This window comes from Rhinatrema bivittatum, chromosome 3, assembly GCF_901001135.1.
Source record: "Rhinatrema bivittatum chromosome 3, aRhiBiv1.1, whole genome shotgun sequence".
In the NCBI taxonomy this organism is placed as follows: Eukaryota; Metazoa; Chordata; class Amphibia; order Gymnophiona; family Rhinatrematidae; genus Rhinatrema; species Rhinatrema bivittatum.
Window position 1 is genome coordinate 302886659 of NC_042617.1, and position 16740 is coordinate 302903398.

General features: G+C 44.8%; 1 protein-coding gene across 1 annotated transcript in view; it reads left to right on the forward strand.

Annotated features, from left to right (window-relative positions):
* The window catches only part of ESPL1 (extra spindle pole bodies like 1, separase), a 259280-nt gene that overhangs the window by 167887 nt on the left and 74653 nt on the right, over positions 1-16740 (forward strand). The window contains exon 21 of the mRNA XM_029595078.1: positions 15209-15422. Within this exon, the coding sequence (XP_029450938.1) occupies positions 15209-15422 (214 nt within the window). The remainder of the gene's footprint in view (positions 1-15208; positions 15423-16740) is intronic.

Below are 16740 nucleotides of genomic sequence, written 5' to 3' on the forward strand. Positions count from 1 at the left end.
ATCTGTTGTCACAATCAGCCACTGGGGATTCTCCAGGTCCATCCCCTGTTGTAAGTGTTCTGGAACTAACCACCATCCAAGACTGGTCCTGGCTGGATCCATGAGGGGTAAGGGCAAGTAGAACTCCTCTGACTTGAGGTCCCAATGGGAAAGCAACGCTCTCTGCAAAGGCCTCATGAGCAAAAGCCCAGGGAACCAACTCCAGGGTAGACACCAGAGCCAAGAACTTGTAAATAATCCCACACTGTGGGCAAGGGGAGGGCCAACAGCCAACGAACCTACGTCAGCTTATACACCCTCTCCTGAGGAAGGAAAACTTTGCCCACCATCGTGTCAAAACGGGCTCCCAGGAATTCCAGTATCTGGGACGGTACCAGCTGGCTCTTGGAGTAATTGACAACCCATCCGAGCGAATGAAGACAGTGCAATACTGACCGAACTGCTACTTTGCAAAGCTCTTCCGACTTTGCCCGAATGAGCCAGTCTAAATAGGGGTGAACCAAAATCTCCTCTCGCCGGAGAGCTGCTACTACCATCATTACCTTGGTGAAAACCCAGGGAGCTGTCCCCAAACCGAACAGAAGCACCTGAAACTGGTAATGCTCGCCCAAGACATGAAGCGTAGAAACCTCCGATGAGGCTCTTGGATCCCTATGTGAAGATAAGCCTCCGTCAAATCCAAAGAGGTCAAAAATTCTCCTTTATGGGCGGCCTCAATGACAGATCTCAATGTCTCCATGCAAAAACGGGGTACCCGAAGCACTCTGACCTTTTTCAGGTCCAGTGTCGGATGTAAGGAGCCCTTCTTCTTGGGAACCGCGAAGTAAATGGAGTATCTGCCGGTCCTGCGCTCATCCAGAACTGGTACAATCGCTCCAAGAGCATGCAACCAGCACAGGGTCTGAAGGACCCACCTGCCTTTTTGCCTGAGACCTGCAAGGAGACACCAAGAAAAGATCCCAGAGCGGGCGAGCAAAATCCAAAGTGTAACTGCGTTCTATGATTAGAACCCACTGATCCGAAGTGCTCTTGACCCATTCCTCGTGAAACCAAGACTACCTCCGATCATTGGAACGGAGGAATGGGCCGGCGCACCTTCATTGGGCAGACTTGTTTGCGGAGAATCCTCAGGAGGCTCCATCACAAGGTCATCTGCCGAGAAAGGAATGAGTCCAAGCCTGGGACTTCGCAGACTGCCGCAGAGCAAAGGATGGGGCTGACCACGAAAACGACCCCAAAAAGAACTGAAGGGGCGAGAAGACCTGAGCTTCTCAGGGAGCTTGTAGACTTGTTCCCTAAGGCCTTAATGAGATGTTCCAACTCGCCCCAAATAAGAGTTTGCCTTTAAACGGGAAAGAACCCAGCTGAGACTTGGAGACATCAGTTGCAAAGCCAAAGGAGCCACCTCGCCGACACTGCCAAAGACATCGTGTGGGAGGAGGTATGAAGGAGATCATACAAAGCATCCGCTTTGTAAGCCACTGCTGCCTCCATACACTCCACCTGCTCAGTCTCTGCCAGGGGAAGCTCTTCAGTGGTGAGCAGCTGCTGCACCTAACGAAGGGTAGCCCCGTTGCATGAGACTACTGCAGACGGCCACCCTAACGCCCAGTGCCAATACCTCAAAGATCCTTTTGAGAAGGACCTCCAATTTCCTATCCTGAAGATCTTTTAGCACAGCCCCACCTGTCACTGGAATCGTGCGCTTGGCAATCGAAACGGCCGCATCCACTTTTGGAATCTTAAGATCTAATGAAACGTCTGGAAGCGTATAAAGCTTTTCTATGGCCCTACTAACCCTGAGACCAGCCTCCGGCGTATCCCATTCCCAGGTCATAAGCTGCAAAAGACTCGGGTGACAGGGAAAAGTTGCAGGTGGAGCCCAAAGTCCCGACAGAACAGGATCCCCTGAGGAAGGCTCCACTACTGGCTGCGAAGCCAGAATATCAAGTTTCGCTAGAACATGAGGTATCAGAGGTTCTAGCTCCTCCCAGCGAAATAGTCTGAGCACCCATGGGTCATCCCAGTCAACTGGAGCGGCATTGTCAACATCATTGCTCGTGGCAGCCGCGAGAGGGTCTTGGGGCGCGGGATCTGGAAGGTTAAACGATGGGGTTACCATCTCATCAGGAGCTGGACAGGGCCTAGGAATCTGTCAGTGGAAAAGACTGCAAATCCAGATCTGCCTCTGCCTCCATATAAGCTTTATGTAGCAATAGAACAAACTGAGATGAAAAAGGGTGCTGTCTCTAAGGTACCCACAGGAGGCAGCGGAGGATGTCCCACATCAATAGGCCTTTCAGGGCTTAAATTAGGAGGGGAAAGCTGTGGTGGAAGATCCCCCTCCCCCAGAGCCCTGCGCAGGATTGGAGCCCAACAAAGGTAAAATGGCCACCATTCCCACGCTTATCAGGGTTGGGGCAGACCAGTGGAGCTGAGGGATTCCTCCCCAAACCGCGCGATCGTGGCAAAGAATCTTTTGCCTGTAACAGGCAATTGTGAAGGCCCTTCTCCCCCGGGGATGCAGCGATAAGAGGCCTACGCGGGAGAGCCACGTTGCCGGCTCTCCACAGGCCAAACACCGTGATCCCTGCGGCATAGTAGGGTCGTCACACTTATTTTCAGCAGCTGATTTCTTTGAGTATTTCCTCCGGAGGCCTGGGAGAATAAAGCAGGCTTTGGGTTTTTTTTTTAATGGAGCAGAGTAAGCAGGGGAATGCACATCCCTGGTCTTAAGCACACAATGACAGCTCCCTTCAGAGGAATGAAACTTCTCGAACTGTAGGGGGGAGGGACCAGCCCACGGTAAACTCCCCCCCCCCCCCAACTCACCGGGTCTTGTAAACACTTTCTGGGTATAGAGGCTCTAAGGCAAGAAGCCCTGCCTGCTATCAAGGGTGAGACAAAAACTGCCCTCCCCCATTTGAGAAGATCTGTACTCAGTTATTTGTATAACTGGCGCCTTATGTTTAACTTTTTTTTTTAATGCAACTTACTAAGAGCTGATCTAGTCAAAGGCAAGTAAGGGTAGAAGAACCCCCTTCTTAAAATAAGAACCAAATTTGCAAGGAACAGGATCGCAGCTTGTCTTCCTTCATCTACTGGAGTCAGAGAAATACTGAAGGATAGCAGGTGGCACACCGGGTTATCAGGGGGTGCCTTTTCAGCTTTTTCTCTGACTCCATCTGCTGGAAGGGAGGCATAACCCAGCAGTCTGGACTGATCCGGGTACGTACAGGGAACGAATAGTTTCTAAAAGAGTAATAAGAACTATTAAATGCTTCCTTGCATATTGTATGTAAAGTTTGTGCCAAAGTGCATGCATAGTGTGAAGTGACAGTCACAGAGGACCTTAAAGATCATAAGGTCAGCATGTCAGACTACATGCAAAATTATTTAAATCAGAAAAGGAGCCCATACACTATAAAATGTGTCCTTTCTCTGATAGTTTCTAAAATTTGACTACATATTAATATAAGACTTGCAACTGCAGAGGCTAAAAATCCCTGAATCTGTGGCACTGCCTGCAAGGTCTTTTTCTTATCACAAGTAGATGGTATTTGTAGAATTAGCATGTGCTTTATTGCAGGAACTTGTCAATTATAGCACATATAAATAGATGAAACTACAGAAGTGCAGGGTTCTATTTTACACATTTATGTAAGGATAAATTAACCATTTTAAGGTTCCATATGTAGTAGCAAATCGGCTGATTAACTATGCCTACATCTGGTGATATTACTGCAGTGATCTGATATATGTTGAAAACTGGTATAACGTTTAGTCTTGGTGCTTATCTAATGGATTCATGACTGCAAAAGTTGTTTTCTGTAATTTTCAGACCTTGAGCATATAACTAGTCTTTCCTCAATCCTACACTAGCCCAGACAAGTAGGTTATTTCCTCCTGCCAGCAAATGACAACAGAGAACTGTTCTCGTGGTGCTGGCCAGAAAAGGTAAGTCTCTCTGCCTCCAGCAGATGGTAGGATGTACTGGTGGTGCGGCAGAATTGATTGATTCAGGCCTACCTAGCTTTATTTGATTAGGTAGGGTCCCTGTTTCTGGTGATCTCGGGGCCAGGCAGCTGGCTTTCCAAGGTAGCATGCCTTACTGTGGAGGCTCAACTTGGCAGTGCAGATAGAGGATAAGCAGTGGGAAAATTCTCCAGTCTGCCACCTCTGCCCCCCCCCCCCCCCCACTTTTTTGCTGAAGCCTTACTTCAAATTTAAAAAAAAACTACAAAAGACTTGAAGGCTGAATTCTTGGGAGCCCTGACTGGATGAGTGGCTGTCAGTTTCTCAAAAGTGAGTAACTGTTCTGGAGGAAGCACTAGACTAGTGTTTCATACTCTCTTCTATGTGTTGTAGTGCTGTTTGTGGAGCCTGCAGATGCTGGCAGGCCTCTTCTGCTCCAGGTGCTTTCTGTGCAGCCTGCCTTAAAGGGGGATGTGCTGAGAGGTGTCAGTCTTTGATCCGATTGTAACTGTGCTAGCTGCCACAGGGAATGAGTCCTTTTCATGCTCTCTCCTGGAAAGCAGGGTGCCAGAGCCTTCAGATGTGGAATTTTTGGTGGGAGTGGCTACTATTTTAAGTGGTGTGTTTGCTGGGCAGATGGCCTCTGGCCCAGTTTGACCATTTTAGGCTTCCCCCCTCCTCCCAGTGTGAACAAGGAGATGTTTTTGAATGCTGGCATTCTTACCTGAGGGGACTTCACCCTGGAGTTCTTTGAATGGTACGACATGCCTGGTGGGTAATTAAAGGCTTGACAGGGAAGGAGAGATTCAGGGTTATCTGAAATGCGTCGCTCCACAAGTTTTCATTAGTGTTCCGTAAAGAAGCCAGGGTATCCTCTGGGCAAAGAGGGAGAAGAATCCCTTGATTCAAAGGAGCCATCTTTTAAGGATCCTGATTACCTTGAGTACAGGCAGCATTGCCTCTAGAGGATTGTGGTGTTCCCTCAGAGGAAGGATAACATGTTAGCCTCAGAAATAAGGGTTGCTAAGGTAGAAGAGATCAGATTGGGATCCTACTAAGGGACTTTGTGGACATACAAATTATTCCTGCTTCATTCAGAGGTGGAGGAATTTATTGATGGAATGGGAATCACCACAGGGCTTGCCTCAGGGGTGTTAAGCTTTTGGTAAAGAGTATCTGCTCCCACAGAATGACATGCAGTGTTTAAGATTTGTTAAATTGTCATCCAGTTATAATGTTCTATATGTACCACTGTTCTATGTAAAGCCCCCTTATCTATGTTGGGCAGTTTATCGTTATATGTAAACCGGAGTGATTTATAGTCTCTATAAGAACCTCGGTATATAAAAATTAAAAATAAATAAATAAAGATGTCCTGAGTAGATGCATTGGTGTTGGCAGTTACCCAAAAGACCTCTATCCTGGTATAAGGAGGGCACATCGCTTAAGGATCCCCAGGACCGACTGAAATTCCCCTGAAAGATATGTTCATTGCTTCTGTCCTGTCCATGAAGATTTTCCCAGCATGTGGATAGGGGTGGGTGTGTGTGTGTGTGTCCCCACTCTCCTGCAGTGATACCAAATGGTCCCTCCCCTACTTGAGAATTCCTGAGGTGATTCCATGGTCCCTCAGATGTGTGCCTTGGTCTGGTAGCTGGATTTTCACTGGCATGGACTTAGCTGACCGTACAGCTTAAAGGCAGTGGGTGCAGGAAGCCAAGCACAGCAATGACTGCCTCCATCTGTTGGGGGAGAGGGCATATGCTGTCTCTGTACTCGGCTGGGAAGGGCTGAGCTCAGGTAAGTTTAAAATAGATACCTTATGGAGACAGTCAAGGAGGGTAGTTCAGGGATTTCCCTTCCCTGGTCTCCGAGCTTGGCATGCCGTTCTGACTCATCCTGCCCCAAGGGAGGTTCTAGGACAGGAGGGGGCGGGGCATTCTCTTTTGGCTAGGCCCCACTCAGAGGCCTTTCCCCTGCATGCCATGAGGTAGGCTGCAATGGAGTTTTTGCATGCATTTGCCTACACGTTCGGCTGCCCTCTAATACGTCCATTCAGCGGTGCGTCCTGATTTGTACCTAGGATGTGCTTAACCTGGATGCCCAAGCAGACTCAACTAAGTGAAGTATGGCTTGGACATGTGCTTATCCTGTCAAACAATTGAACATATGTTTGTGTGCACTTAATTTAAGATGCCTAATCTTGGGACACCTGGTGCTTGGACACTTAAACATATAGGCACCATATGTATATAGTTAAGCCTAAGCATCTTGCCTTGTGTGTGCCACCTGTCGTATTCAGGCATCTCAGCCTGGCATGCCCTCTAACTTGTGCCAGTGCTGTTTAGAGGCTAGGGAAGAACTATCTTCCTCTGACTTTACCAAGCCTGGTTCTTCCCAGCCTGATGAGGTTAAGGGTAAAGATGTCAGGAGGAATGTCTGGTATTAGAACTCCCTTGACTGGTTCCTTAGCTCTCAAAAAGCTGAAGTGAGGGATCTTTTTTCTTTCAGATTTCAAATGCAGATAGTCTCGGGCAGAGGACTAATTGTAAATGCGGTTGAGAGCTATCCTTAGCTCAAATGTAAATAAAGTACTTCAATTAAGGAAATGAGTGCAGCTGGTAGAGTATCTGATTAAGCTGCTTTCCTTGAAGCTAAGTTGGGTCATTGTGAATTGGTGAATTATTTTATTAAGTGTTGCTTTTGTGGTTTTTCAATAATTGCAGTTTATTGGAAATCAGTTGAAGGCTTTTGATCAAAAAGTTGTGGGTTGGCAGTGTAAAGACAGGAGGAATTAAACTGCACTCGTTTCCTTAATTCAGAATGTCAATTGATTGAGGGAGGATAAATTCTCCTTTGTCTTAATACCCTTCTCCCCACAGCAAATGTCTTAAATGGTTTCCCACTCTCTCTAAATCTAGAGGACTGAAGAAAAGCACAAAAATCCTAGGATCTGATGGTATCATGTCCCAAAAATATATTTTGAATTATACCAGGAATGGAAGCTCAGGAAGCCTTAACTGGGCAAGCAAACAGAATGGGACTAGGATCTCCTCTCCCAACATTCCCTTCCACACAAATCACATTTGGAAGAGTCCATTGTCTTAAGGTTGGAAAGTGTATTGTCCTAGGACAAGCAGAATGGTAGTCCTCATGCATGGGTGACATCAGATGGAGCCTGGCACAGAAAACTTCTGTCAGTTTCTAGAACTTTGACTGACTGACACACTGAGCATGCTCAGCATGCCTTAGAGGGACCCTGCATGGACATGATTGTCTCCCCCCCCCCCCCCCCCATCTCTCTGTGGAGCTGTCCTGCAATCTTGGAGCTCATGCTCTGGGTCCCTCTCAGTTCCCCCTGCCTCTAATCAGTCTAGCAGCATGGTTTGTTCCTGGCAGGCTGACTATTCACCGGCCTTGTTTTCCATATGGAGCAGAGTTTTTGTTGCTACCCTTGGTCTGTGTGCATCCTCTGCCTGGGGGCATCCCATGATGTTCTGGGGGGGGGGGGGGGGGGGGGGTGTGCAGCCTGTGTGATCAAATGACTCCCAAGAGCTGGAAGGCCTGCCTTGACAAGATGCAGAAGCTGAGTCCAAGAGGTCCGAGCCTTCTACGTCAACATCTGTCTTCAACACCGAAGAATCATGGGGAACCGATGGGCATAGATTCCTCACCATCTGACCCACCATTGGTAATGCCGGAGGAGTGGGGGGGGTTGGGGATCAGGCTTCTTCAGTCTCTTCTAAGTCAAGTGTCTGAATCTTCACAGTCCACCTTGGCACTGTGGAAAGACAGGGCTGAGCACCATGGGAAGTCAAAGCATCTGTTTATGGGCTTGGGCTGGCACCAGTTCTTATCACAATGCTCCTGAAGTGTTCCTGAGGTAAGGAGATTATACCCTCCATCGATGGAAGGGCTCTGAAGCGTGTGCCAGGGGCCAACCTCCCTCGATGTTCCTGAATTACTACCCTTAATATTGGAAGACTGCCTAATCATTCTACCAGTAATTCAATTACTTAAGCTAACAGTAATGGCATAAAAGGGCTCCCTCTAGTACTCCTACCTAATTCAAAGTAACCAAAAGAGACCCTGTTAATGTTCTCACTTCTGCTAGAGGAGACCAATAAATTGCCTGCGCCTACATTAGTCTTCTCCAAACACAAATCCAAAACCTGCCTAAAGCCTCCCTCAAAACTTCATTCCACTTTTTTGAAGGCTTTTTCAGCATCTGAAGAAACTATTGTAGAATCTCCTCTACATAAAATTCTCAAGGTTCAAGTCAAATTCACTAGTGTCTATCTGAAATAAAGCTCATTTGATCTTTGTAGATGTTTTCCCAAAATTCTATCAAATTGCCAACATCTTAGCAAAAATGTTCATATCTGTATTTAACAAGGAAATTGTGATATAAGGCATAGTCCTCATTAACCTACCTAGTTTAAGAATTAGCTAAACAATTTTATTTCCATACCCCAAAGAGACAAACATGGTACATAAGGGAAAAAGTCATAAACATAGCAACAGTACAAACCCACCATGTATTAAGCATATCTTGCAGAAATTACATAAATAGTAAACCATCTCTACATAATACTGCCAGACTCAAACAGCAACAACCTTGCCTATGAAAAGGCAACACTGCAAATATTACACCAGGCCCTAAAACACAATACACTTCCTATCTAGGAAAATAGAACAAGCTGCTAAAGATTTCTATACAGAACCTACATTCTAGCAGAATACCTCACCTTGGTCACATGTGCAGAGCACAGACTGACCCTAACATAACAGAGACTATAAAGTAAAATAGCATGCAAGCAAAAACTGAACTGGAAACCACAGCAAGCCAGACTCTGTATGCAGTGCAGCGATGGAAAAACAAATATCAGTCCTCATAAAATAAGAAATATAAAATCAATAGTAGTAATTATAATAAACTAATTTCAAAACAGTTGATGAATAGGACATCTATAATTACTCATAATTTCCAGACACTAATAAAATATTTAAAAACAGCAGCCACAAAGACTCAATTAACCCTTAAGGATAAAAATCCTCTGCGCTCCATACCTGGGAACTTTTTGATTTCCAGGTACCCTAAGACTGACATGAATTAGTTACAGGTGGGGGGAGGTTTGCTTGCAAACGTTCGCCTCATTTACACCCTCCCACCCCACCTGAATCACAAGTGGCAGCAGCCTCTTCCAGCCCTGTGGACCCAAGAAAAGTCCAATTGGCCACATAACTGATGCTGCTTTTCCTATTACTGATCACCAGTTGCTCCTCTTCTTCCTCTGAGCCCTTGCTGCTTCTCCTGCTAAGGTGTGGTGATGCTGGTACTTCTACTGTGGCATGCTTTCCTTCTTTCCACACGTGGGCCCATTGTATACCACTTGCCCTTCTGGGCTGTGGGAGTGGAAAGGAGGAGCCATACTGCAACTACTGCTGTTCTGCCCCAGCTGTCGGTGTTTTCAAGCCCAGGCATATCTCGGGGCAGAGGAGGGAAGAGCTGCTGGTCAGCAGGAGATCAGGAAGCATGGTATCCTGTTGGCAGAGGATGGCAATGCACTAGTTTGTCGCAACACACTGGTTGGGAACTGCTCTAGAGTTTGCCACTCTGCTTCCTGATGCCTTTATTTCTTGTACCTCAATCACCAGAAGGGTAGCAGTGCAGACATTGCTCCAAAAGCTTCAACTGTTAAAGGCTGTGGTTTCATTTCCACATGAACGGGACTGTGGATGCTATTCCATTTTGTTCCAAAGGATTGCTCTGAACCGTCTGTCTCCCATTTCCAAATGAAGACTCTTCAGACTGTTTTGATAACAGTAGAGGAGACACATTCATTGCCTCTCTGGACATCTCAAGTGTATTTTTCTATTCCCAGCAGGTATGACCATTGGAGGCTTCAATTTTCATTCTGAACCAGCTCTTTCAGTTTAAGATGCTTTGCTAGGACTCAAAATTGTCACCAAAAGTCGTGGTTGTGATTTTGAGGCAGGAAGGGATTATGGTTCATCTGTATCTAGATGATTGTCTGACCAGGGCCAAGATTTATATGAAGGTCTCTGCTTCTAGCAGAGTAGTCAAGCTTTTAGAAAGCCTGGTGGATGATCAATTTTGCAAAAAGCCACCTTCCTTAATCTCTGGAATATCTGGGAGCCCAGTTTGATATGAAGGTGGCTCACCTCTTCCTGACTTTAGAGAGAGGTACCATGATCATAGACCTAGCACAGAGGTTCTTGGTTCAAAGAGCCTCCAGAGCTTAGAACTTTCTCCAGCTTCTGGGCTTTATGGCAGCTACCTTAGATCTGGTTCTGTGAACCAGAGTAGACATGTGTTCCCTGTCACTACAAGCTCCATATTTCAGATTTAAGGGACAATGTCTAGTGGTAGACAGTACTCAAAATTTGTTGAATGGTATGAAGCTGGATCTCCTTCCTTGTGGATGTTGGTCACCACAGATGAGTTTGAAAGGTTGGGAGAGCACACTTGTCTAGATCAGGTAGCTTAAGGCTATGGCTTCCAGAGACGACATCCTGTGCTCCATTTATATGAGAGCACAAATATTGCCTTCCCCTTCAACAAGGGAAGAAACTGCAGTACATCAGCAGTAGCATACACGAACAAACAAGACAAGCATGTTTGGGTGGAAGAGAATCTTATAACTGTTAGCAGCACATTTTGTGAGCCAGGAGGACATTTAGGAATATTTCCTAAGCAGAAATCTTCTTCAAGAGCCAGGTGAATGGCAATTCAGTAGTGTTTGAGGTGGGGGCTCTCAAGTGGATCTTATGGTGAGTCACAAATCCCAAGGCCTGCTGGCTTTACAATCTGTGCAGGGAAGCTAGATCTAAAGGCATATATACAAGTCCAGCCCTAGCCATGGGGGACCAGATGTAGGTTTCCTCTTTGACCGTGATGGGGAAGGACCCTGAAGGGAACTGGTCTAGGCTGTCATGGTACTCAGGACTGGCCAAGGAGATCCTGGAGTGCAGATTGCTGAACATTCCAGATCTGCCATTGTGGTTTTCAGGAGCCCAAGGTCTGTCTGAGCAGGGACTAATTGTCAATTAGGACCTGTCTCCATTCTTGCTTATAGCTGGGCACTTAAGGTGTCACTTGCGAAAGAAGTAATCTTCACTCTGAAGGCCTGTAAGAGATGTACCTCTCTGGCATATATTTCAATCTGGTGCCTTTGAAACATGTCGCAAAGATTGGCCAGTTCTGTGGTGAGCAGATGTTTCTATCATTTTAGCTTTTCTTCAGTGAGGTCTGGACAAAGATTTGGCTTTGAATTCTTTGAAGGTTCAAGGGGCTTCAATTTCCTGTTACAAGAGTAGTGAGCAATGATTTTCAGTTGTATACAATCCTGATATTGCTAGCTTCCTTCAAGGAGTGAAGAGGATATAATCTCTTGATCCTCAGTGGGATCTCAACTTGGTTCTCAAGGCTTTGGTTTCCCCTGCCCTTTGAATTCCTGAGGCACATTTCCATCCAGGATGGATCTCTCTGAAGGCAGTATTTCCAGTTTTTGATGTTCCATTAGGAGTATCTCTGGAATTTAAGCTCTCTTATAGAGATCCATTTCTTGTATTTTCTGCAGATTCAGGATCTATTCGGCAAATGCTGAAAGTGCTTTCAGCCTTTTATTTGAACCAGTTCATCTTCCAGCTTTCTCCAGAGGAATGTAGGGGCATCCTCAGTTATTGGATGTTCGTTTGGATTCTCCTGAAATATTAGTGGTCACTAATTTGTGGTGGTTAGATAAACTGATAATCTTATTTAGAGGATCTCTCAAGAGCAACACAGGTTCTAAAGCAATTCGAGCTAGATGGATTAGGGAAATGATTGCATCAGCATACTTTAGTCAAAGGTCGACAGGTCCCAGAAGTTTTTTGGGCACGGTCTACTTCTTGGGCCAAAACTATGGCTATGGCTCTGGAGGGCATTTTATTTAACGTTTTTATAGAGCGACATTCGTTGGGAATATCACATCTGTTTTCCAGGGAACAGATAATGCAGTGTAACAGAGCTTTACAATAAAACATAATTTCAGCTTGGGGGGGGGTGAGATTTATTATTTATTTATTTATTTAGAAACTTTTATATACCGGTATTAGTGGGGACATCATACCGGTTCACATATCAACAAAAGATTTAGAAGTACATTTCAACAGGGGAGGCGAACTGGGCAGGGGGTTAACCTAGAGCAGTAGGGAAAAATAGATTAAACAACAAGAAATCAACAAGAGGTCATAACAAGAAGAAAACAATGTACATTGTGATTAAATTCCTTAATATAAGGATTAAATTCCTTAATATAAGGAAAAGGTTAAAACAGGGGAAACTATAACAAGCAAATTGGGGAATGATATAAAAAGCGAGCAGTAAATCACATAAATCAAGATCCATCGGAGGTCAATAAGATGGAAAGGATAAGGGAGACGGGTGGGAAAGGCCGAAGGGAGAAATAGTTGAGGAAAGTTATACCAAAGGCGGCGCTGGATCTATTTACAGGCGCTGAGGCAATTAACAGGGTTGTAATAGAATAAAATTAGTTCAAGAATGTCCCGGAGGATGGAGAAGGAGAGAATGGAGCGTTGCAGAGGAAGGAGAGGATAGGTGCTGAAGCTAATTACAAATTATGAGGGGGGAGGTAGGGGAGGGAAGTGTTGCAGGATCAGGGGGGAAGGAGAGGGTGGGGGGAGGGGAAAAAAGAAAGGAGTCAAGGGAACGGTGACTGCGAAAGGCTGGGCAGTGAGGCAGATGAAAGGCAAATAGTGAGCTGAGGAGTGGGAGGGGGGAGATGAAGGGGTAGGGGAGGCTTAATAGGTGTTAGCAAACAGCTCTAGAAACAATGGGGGAGGGGAGTAGGAAGGAGAGGGGGAGAGTAACAAACAAGCAGTGTGCCCACCTACATTCTGCATTCTTTAAGTATTACCAAGTGGATATTTGGTCAAGGGAGGACTCTGCCTCTGGAGCTGCAGTCCTATGTGGCCCTTACTACCACCCAGATTAGTTGGGCTTTGGTACTTTCCTCTTGTTGGGACTGGTATAGGATGAAGACACTTACCAGTTTCCTTGAGTCCTACTACACCAGGCCAGGAACTGCCTGGGAAGTTGGGCCATAAGGCAGGTGAAGTATGTAGCATTTTTTTATCTAGATCAGATGTGCTGAGGTCATTCAAGATATGTTAAAAGTACACTCCCCTACTTATTCATGGTTCTCTCGTGGGGCGAAACAGAACAAGTTCTCTTAATATGGCTTTAAGTGGAGTACTTTAAGAATACTGGGATCTTTTTCTGGACTGCACCACACATAAGTAGCTGTGATGTAGCACAACTCTCTGCCTCACCTGCCGGCAGGGGACTATAACCTACTTGTCTGGACTGGTGTAGTACGACTCAAGGAAAAGTTTCTTCAACACAACTTTTTAAATTTTACTTTTATGTATCTATTACTTTCCCTGTGCTCCCATGGCTCACAATGAGAGAACTTGTGTTCAGTATCTCAAATGTCTCCACTATTTTTCCTCAGACTAGCTATTCTCACAATAGGACACTTCCAATTTCTGAAGTTCCTGAGTTCAGTGTTCAGGATATATAAAATTGCATTTCTTTACTGTAGTCTTCCATCTGGAGGAGTCATTCTTCTAGCCAATAACAGAAAATGCCCCAGCTTCTATGTACCACAGCCTTTGTCCCTAGAATTGCATTCCAAAATCATCGCACTTGTAATAGATGTGACATTTTTGTCATATTAGGAGCCACAGTTATATTCTCCATACCAGTCCAAAGCAAAGCTGCTAATAAGTAGCTTAATGAGAGTTGAATAGTAGCACTAAACTACCAGTATTTCCTGCTCTACAAAAGCATGTGTGGTACTTGGATCTTAGTCCAAATAACAAAGAACTTAATTTATTACAGCAAAGAAGCTGTTTGGGATTTGACACAAATATAAAACAATAGAAATTGGGGCAAGAGGGGGATGCATGAGTAATCAGGTAGCAATTAAATCTACAAATCACTTAGATTAGGGCAATATTAAGGGTCCTACTTACTAAGCACTTTTCCCCATAGATACAAAATAGGGCCCTATTTTCAAAAGGTTTTCTCCCAAGTTTTTGTAATATTTCTCAATTGAACTTCTGACACTCAGGTTACTGTAAATACTATATTCATAAATGAAATTTCTAGAACTGAAAATAGGACCATTGAACTGGATCAAATGCGTTATTGCTAATGTTAGTAATATTGTTGAGGGCCCACCTTCCAAAAACCCAATGGACAAAATTTTAAGGCATGTCTGCATTCCTTCCCTGCCTCCAAACTAAAATGCCAGCTTGATTCCAGTGGATTATATCAAATACCTCTAATCTTTTCATTTTTGCATCTGTATGTATCAATTTATCTAAGAAGCTGAAATGAGAATCCTAGTTCTATAGATAACCATAGTACTTAGGTTTGAAACTTCCCTCCATTGAGTTTGGACAGCATTAAACTTAAACATTGACAGTCAACTAAAATAACATTTAAATAAATTGGAACAAATAACTAGGGACCTCTTTATTTTCAGGTTTTTTTTCCCTGTGAATTTCAATGTTCTAACAAAAAAAAAACCAGTGGAAAACTGTTCCACTGACCTTTTTTCTCCTGTTAAATCATTTTTCCACTGATTTCATAGCATTGAATGAATTTCCCAGGGAAACAAATACAAAAACTAAAGTCCTTAAGATAACCATTTGGACATGCCATCTTTCCTGAAGGGAGAATTTTCAGTGCTCACTCGGCCTTTGACTATACTATAAGAGCAATTTCGAGTCTTAATACCACCCAAAAAGGTTGCAATCTGTAAGATACAGTCACAATGAGCAGAAATATAAAGTTAAAAAAAAAAAATCCTTGTAAAGCAATGCACAGCTTAGTCATTCAGATCATGCCATCTACCATCATATTTCTACAGTTTGTAGAACTTTTTGTGAAATGGTGGCAGAAATTATAGCAAAGCGCTTCTATTTGGACAGGGTGTGTACAGTTAGTGTTGTGGGAGGAGGCTGCAGTTGAAGCTATGATTCAGGAACTTCAGCTGATGCTAGTCAGGCAGGAATATTTCACTGTTCTATAACTGACTATAGATGTAGGTTACCACAGAGCTGTTGCGCAATGAGAATTAGACATGAGCATCTGGTCATCTGCCAGCCTTAACCAGCTGTTTCTCCCTTGTTGCTTCAGGTGTTTCCTACTTGGACTCTATCTACAGTCACTTACAAGAGGCCTTTCTCTGCATTGGGCACTACCCTCCAAGCACCCTCTATGTTCAGCTCTGTCGGCTCATGGCACTCTGCACTGGCAGCCACAATCCCTATACCACTGCCTTCCTGGTTTCGGAATCCCTGTCTGTCACCATTCGTCACCAGATGATCAACAATGTGAACAGGAAGCTTCGGTAAGAGCAATAATCCAGCTGTTGTAGCTAGAGCTTAAGTTGGTGCTGCAGTACAGCACCAAAGCAATGCACAATGAAGCTTTGTCTTAATGTCTCAGACAAGGTAGGATGAGGGAAGGGATAGAAGTAGCCAGGCTAAAGCAGATGAGATGCTCCTACTGGCTTAGCCAGAGGAGCTGCTGTTTTAGCTGGATTACAGCATCACTGACTAAGAGCCAGCAGGTTGCAGGATGATATACCTAGCTGGAGAATAGGCCATGACACTGCACAATGATCAACCTGCTGGCCATTGTTGCAGATCCTAGGAGGAAACTTGGTCATGAAACTTCCATATACAGGGATAGTATCCAAAAGATACTAGCTCAGGTGATTCCTTGCCAATGACCATCGGAAACCTGATCACTGTTTTCAGTTCTCGTCCCCCTCAACCTTGGCATTCTCCTGCTTCTGTCTTGTCAGTTTGACACCCAGGGATCAGATTACCCAGATATTTCTTCTCTGCTTAGTACAGATCTGTTACTTCCTCGCACACCCCATCCCACTGGATGTACCATCTCCCTTAGATTTGTCACCCCTGTGCCACAGTGTGAGATTTATCTGGCAAACATTCAAACATTCCTTGAGTTCTTAGACTGCTCCTCATTCTATCTACTCATATGAAGGACCAAGGGTGACAGAAATCTAAGGGAGATGGTACATCAAGTGGGATGGGGTGTGCGAGGAAGTAACAGATCTGTACTAAGCAGAGAAGAAATATCTGGGTAATCTGATCCCAGGGTGTCAAACTGACAAGACAGAGGCAGGAGAATGCTAAAGTTGAGGGGGACGAGACAACTGAAAGCAGTGATCAGGTTTCTGATTGTCATTGGCAAGGCATCACCTGAGCCTTGGATACTCAAAGGTATAGACAGGAAATGGCCCAGAGAAGGGCTACCAAAATGGTGCGGGATCTGCACCAAAAGCCCCCTGAGAATTTTATACATCTTATATTCTGCAACTTTTCAATGGACTACTAGTTCAGTGTGGATTACATATAACATTCATAAAACTTGTACATATGTAAACAATGACTTTCAGGTTGTATAGCCAAGGGGGAACGGGGAATGGAATATAATAGACCTTCAAATACCTCAAAAGTATAAATGCACAGAAGCAAACGTTTAGATGGAAAGAGATCTAGAACAAAAAGATACAGTATGATGCTCCCAGGGGTGAACTCAGAAGTAACAGAAAAATTCTTCAGAGGGTGCATGGAACTGCCTTCATGGGAGGTGGTGAATTCAGGCTAAACCAGTAACAATTCAAGAAAGCCAGGGAT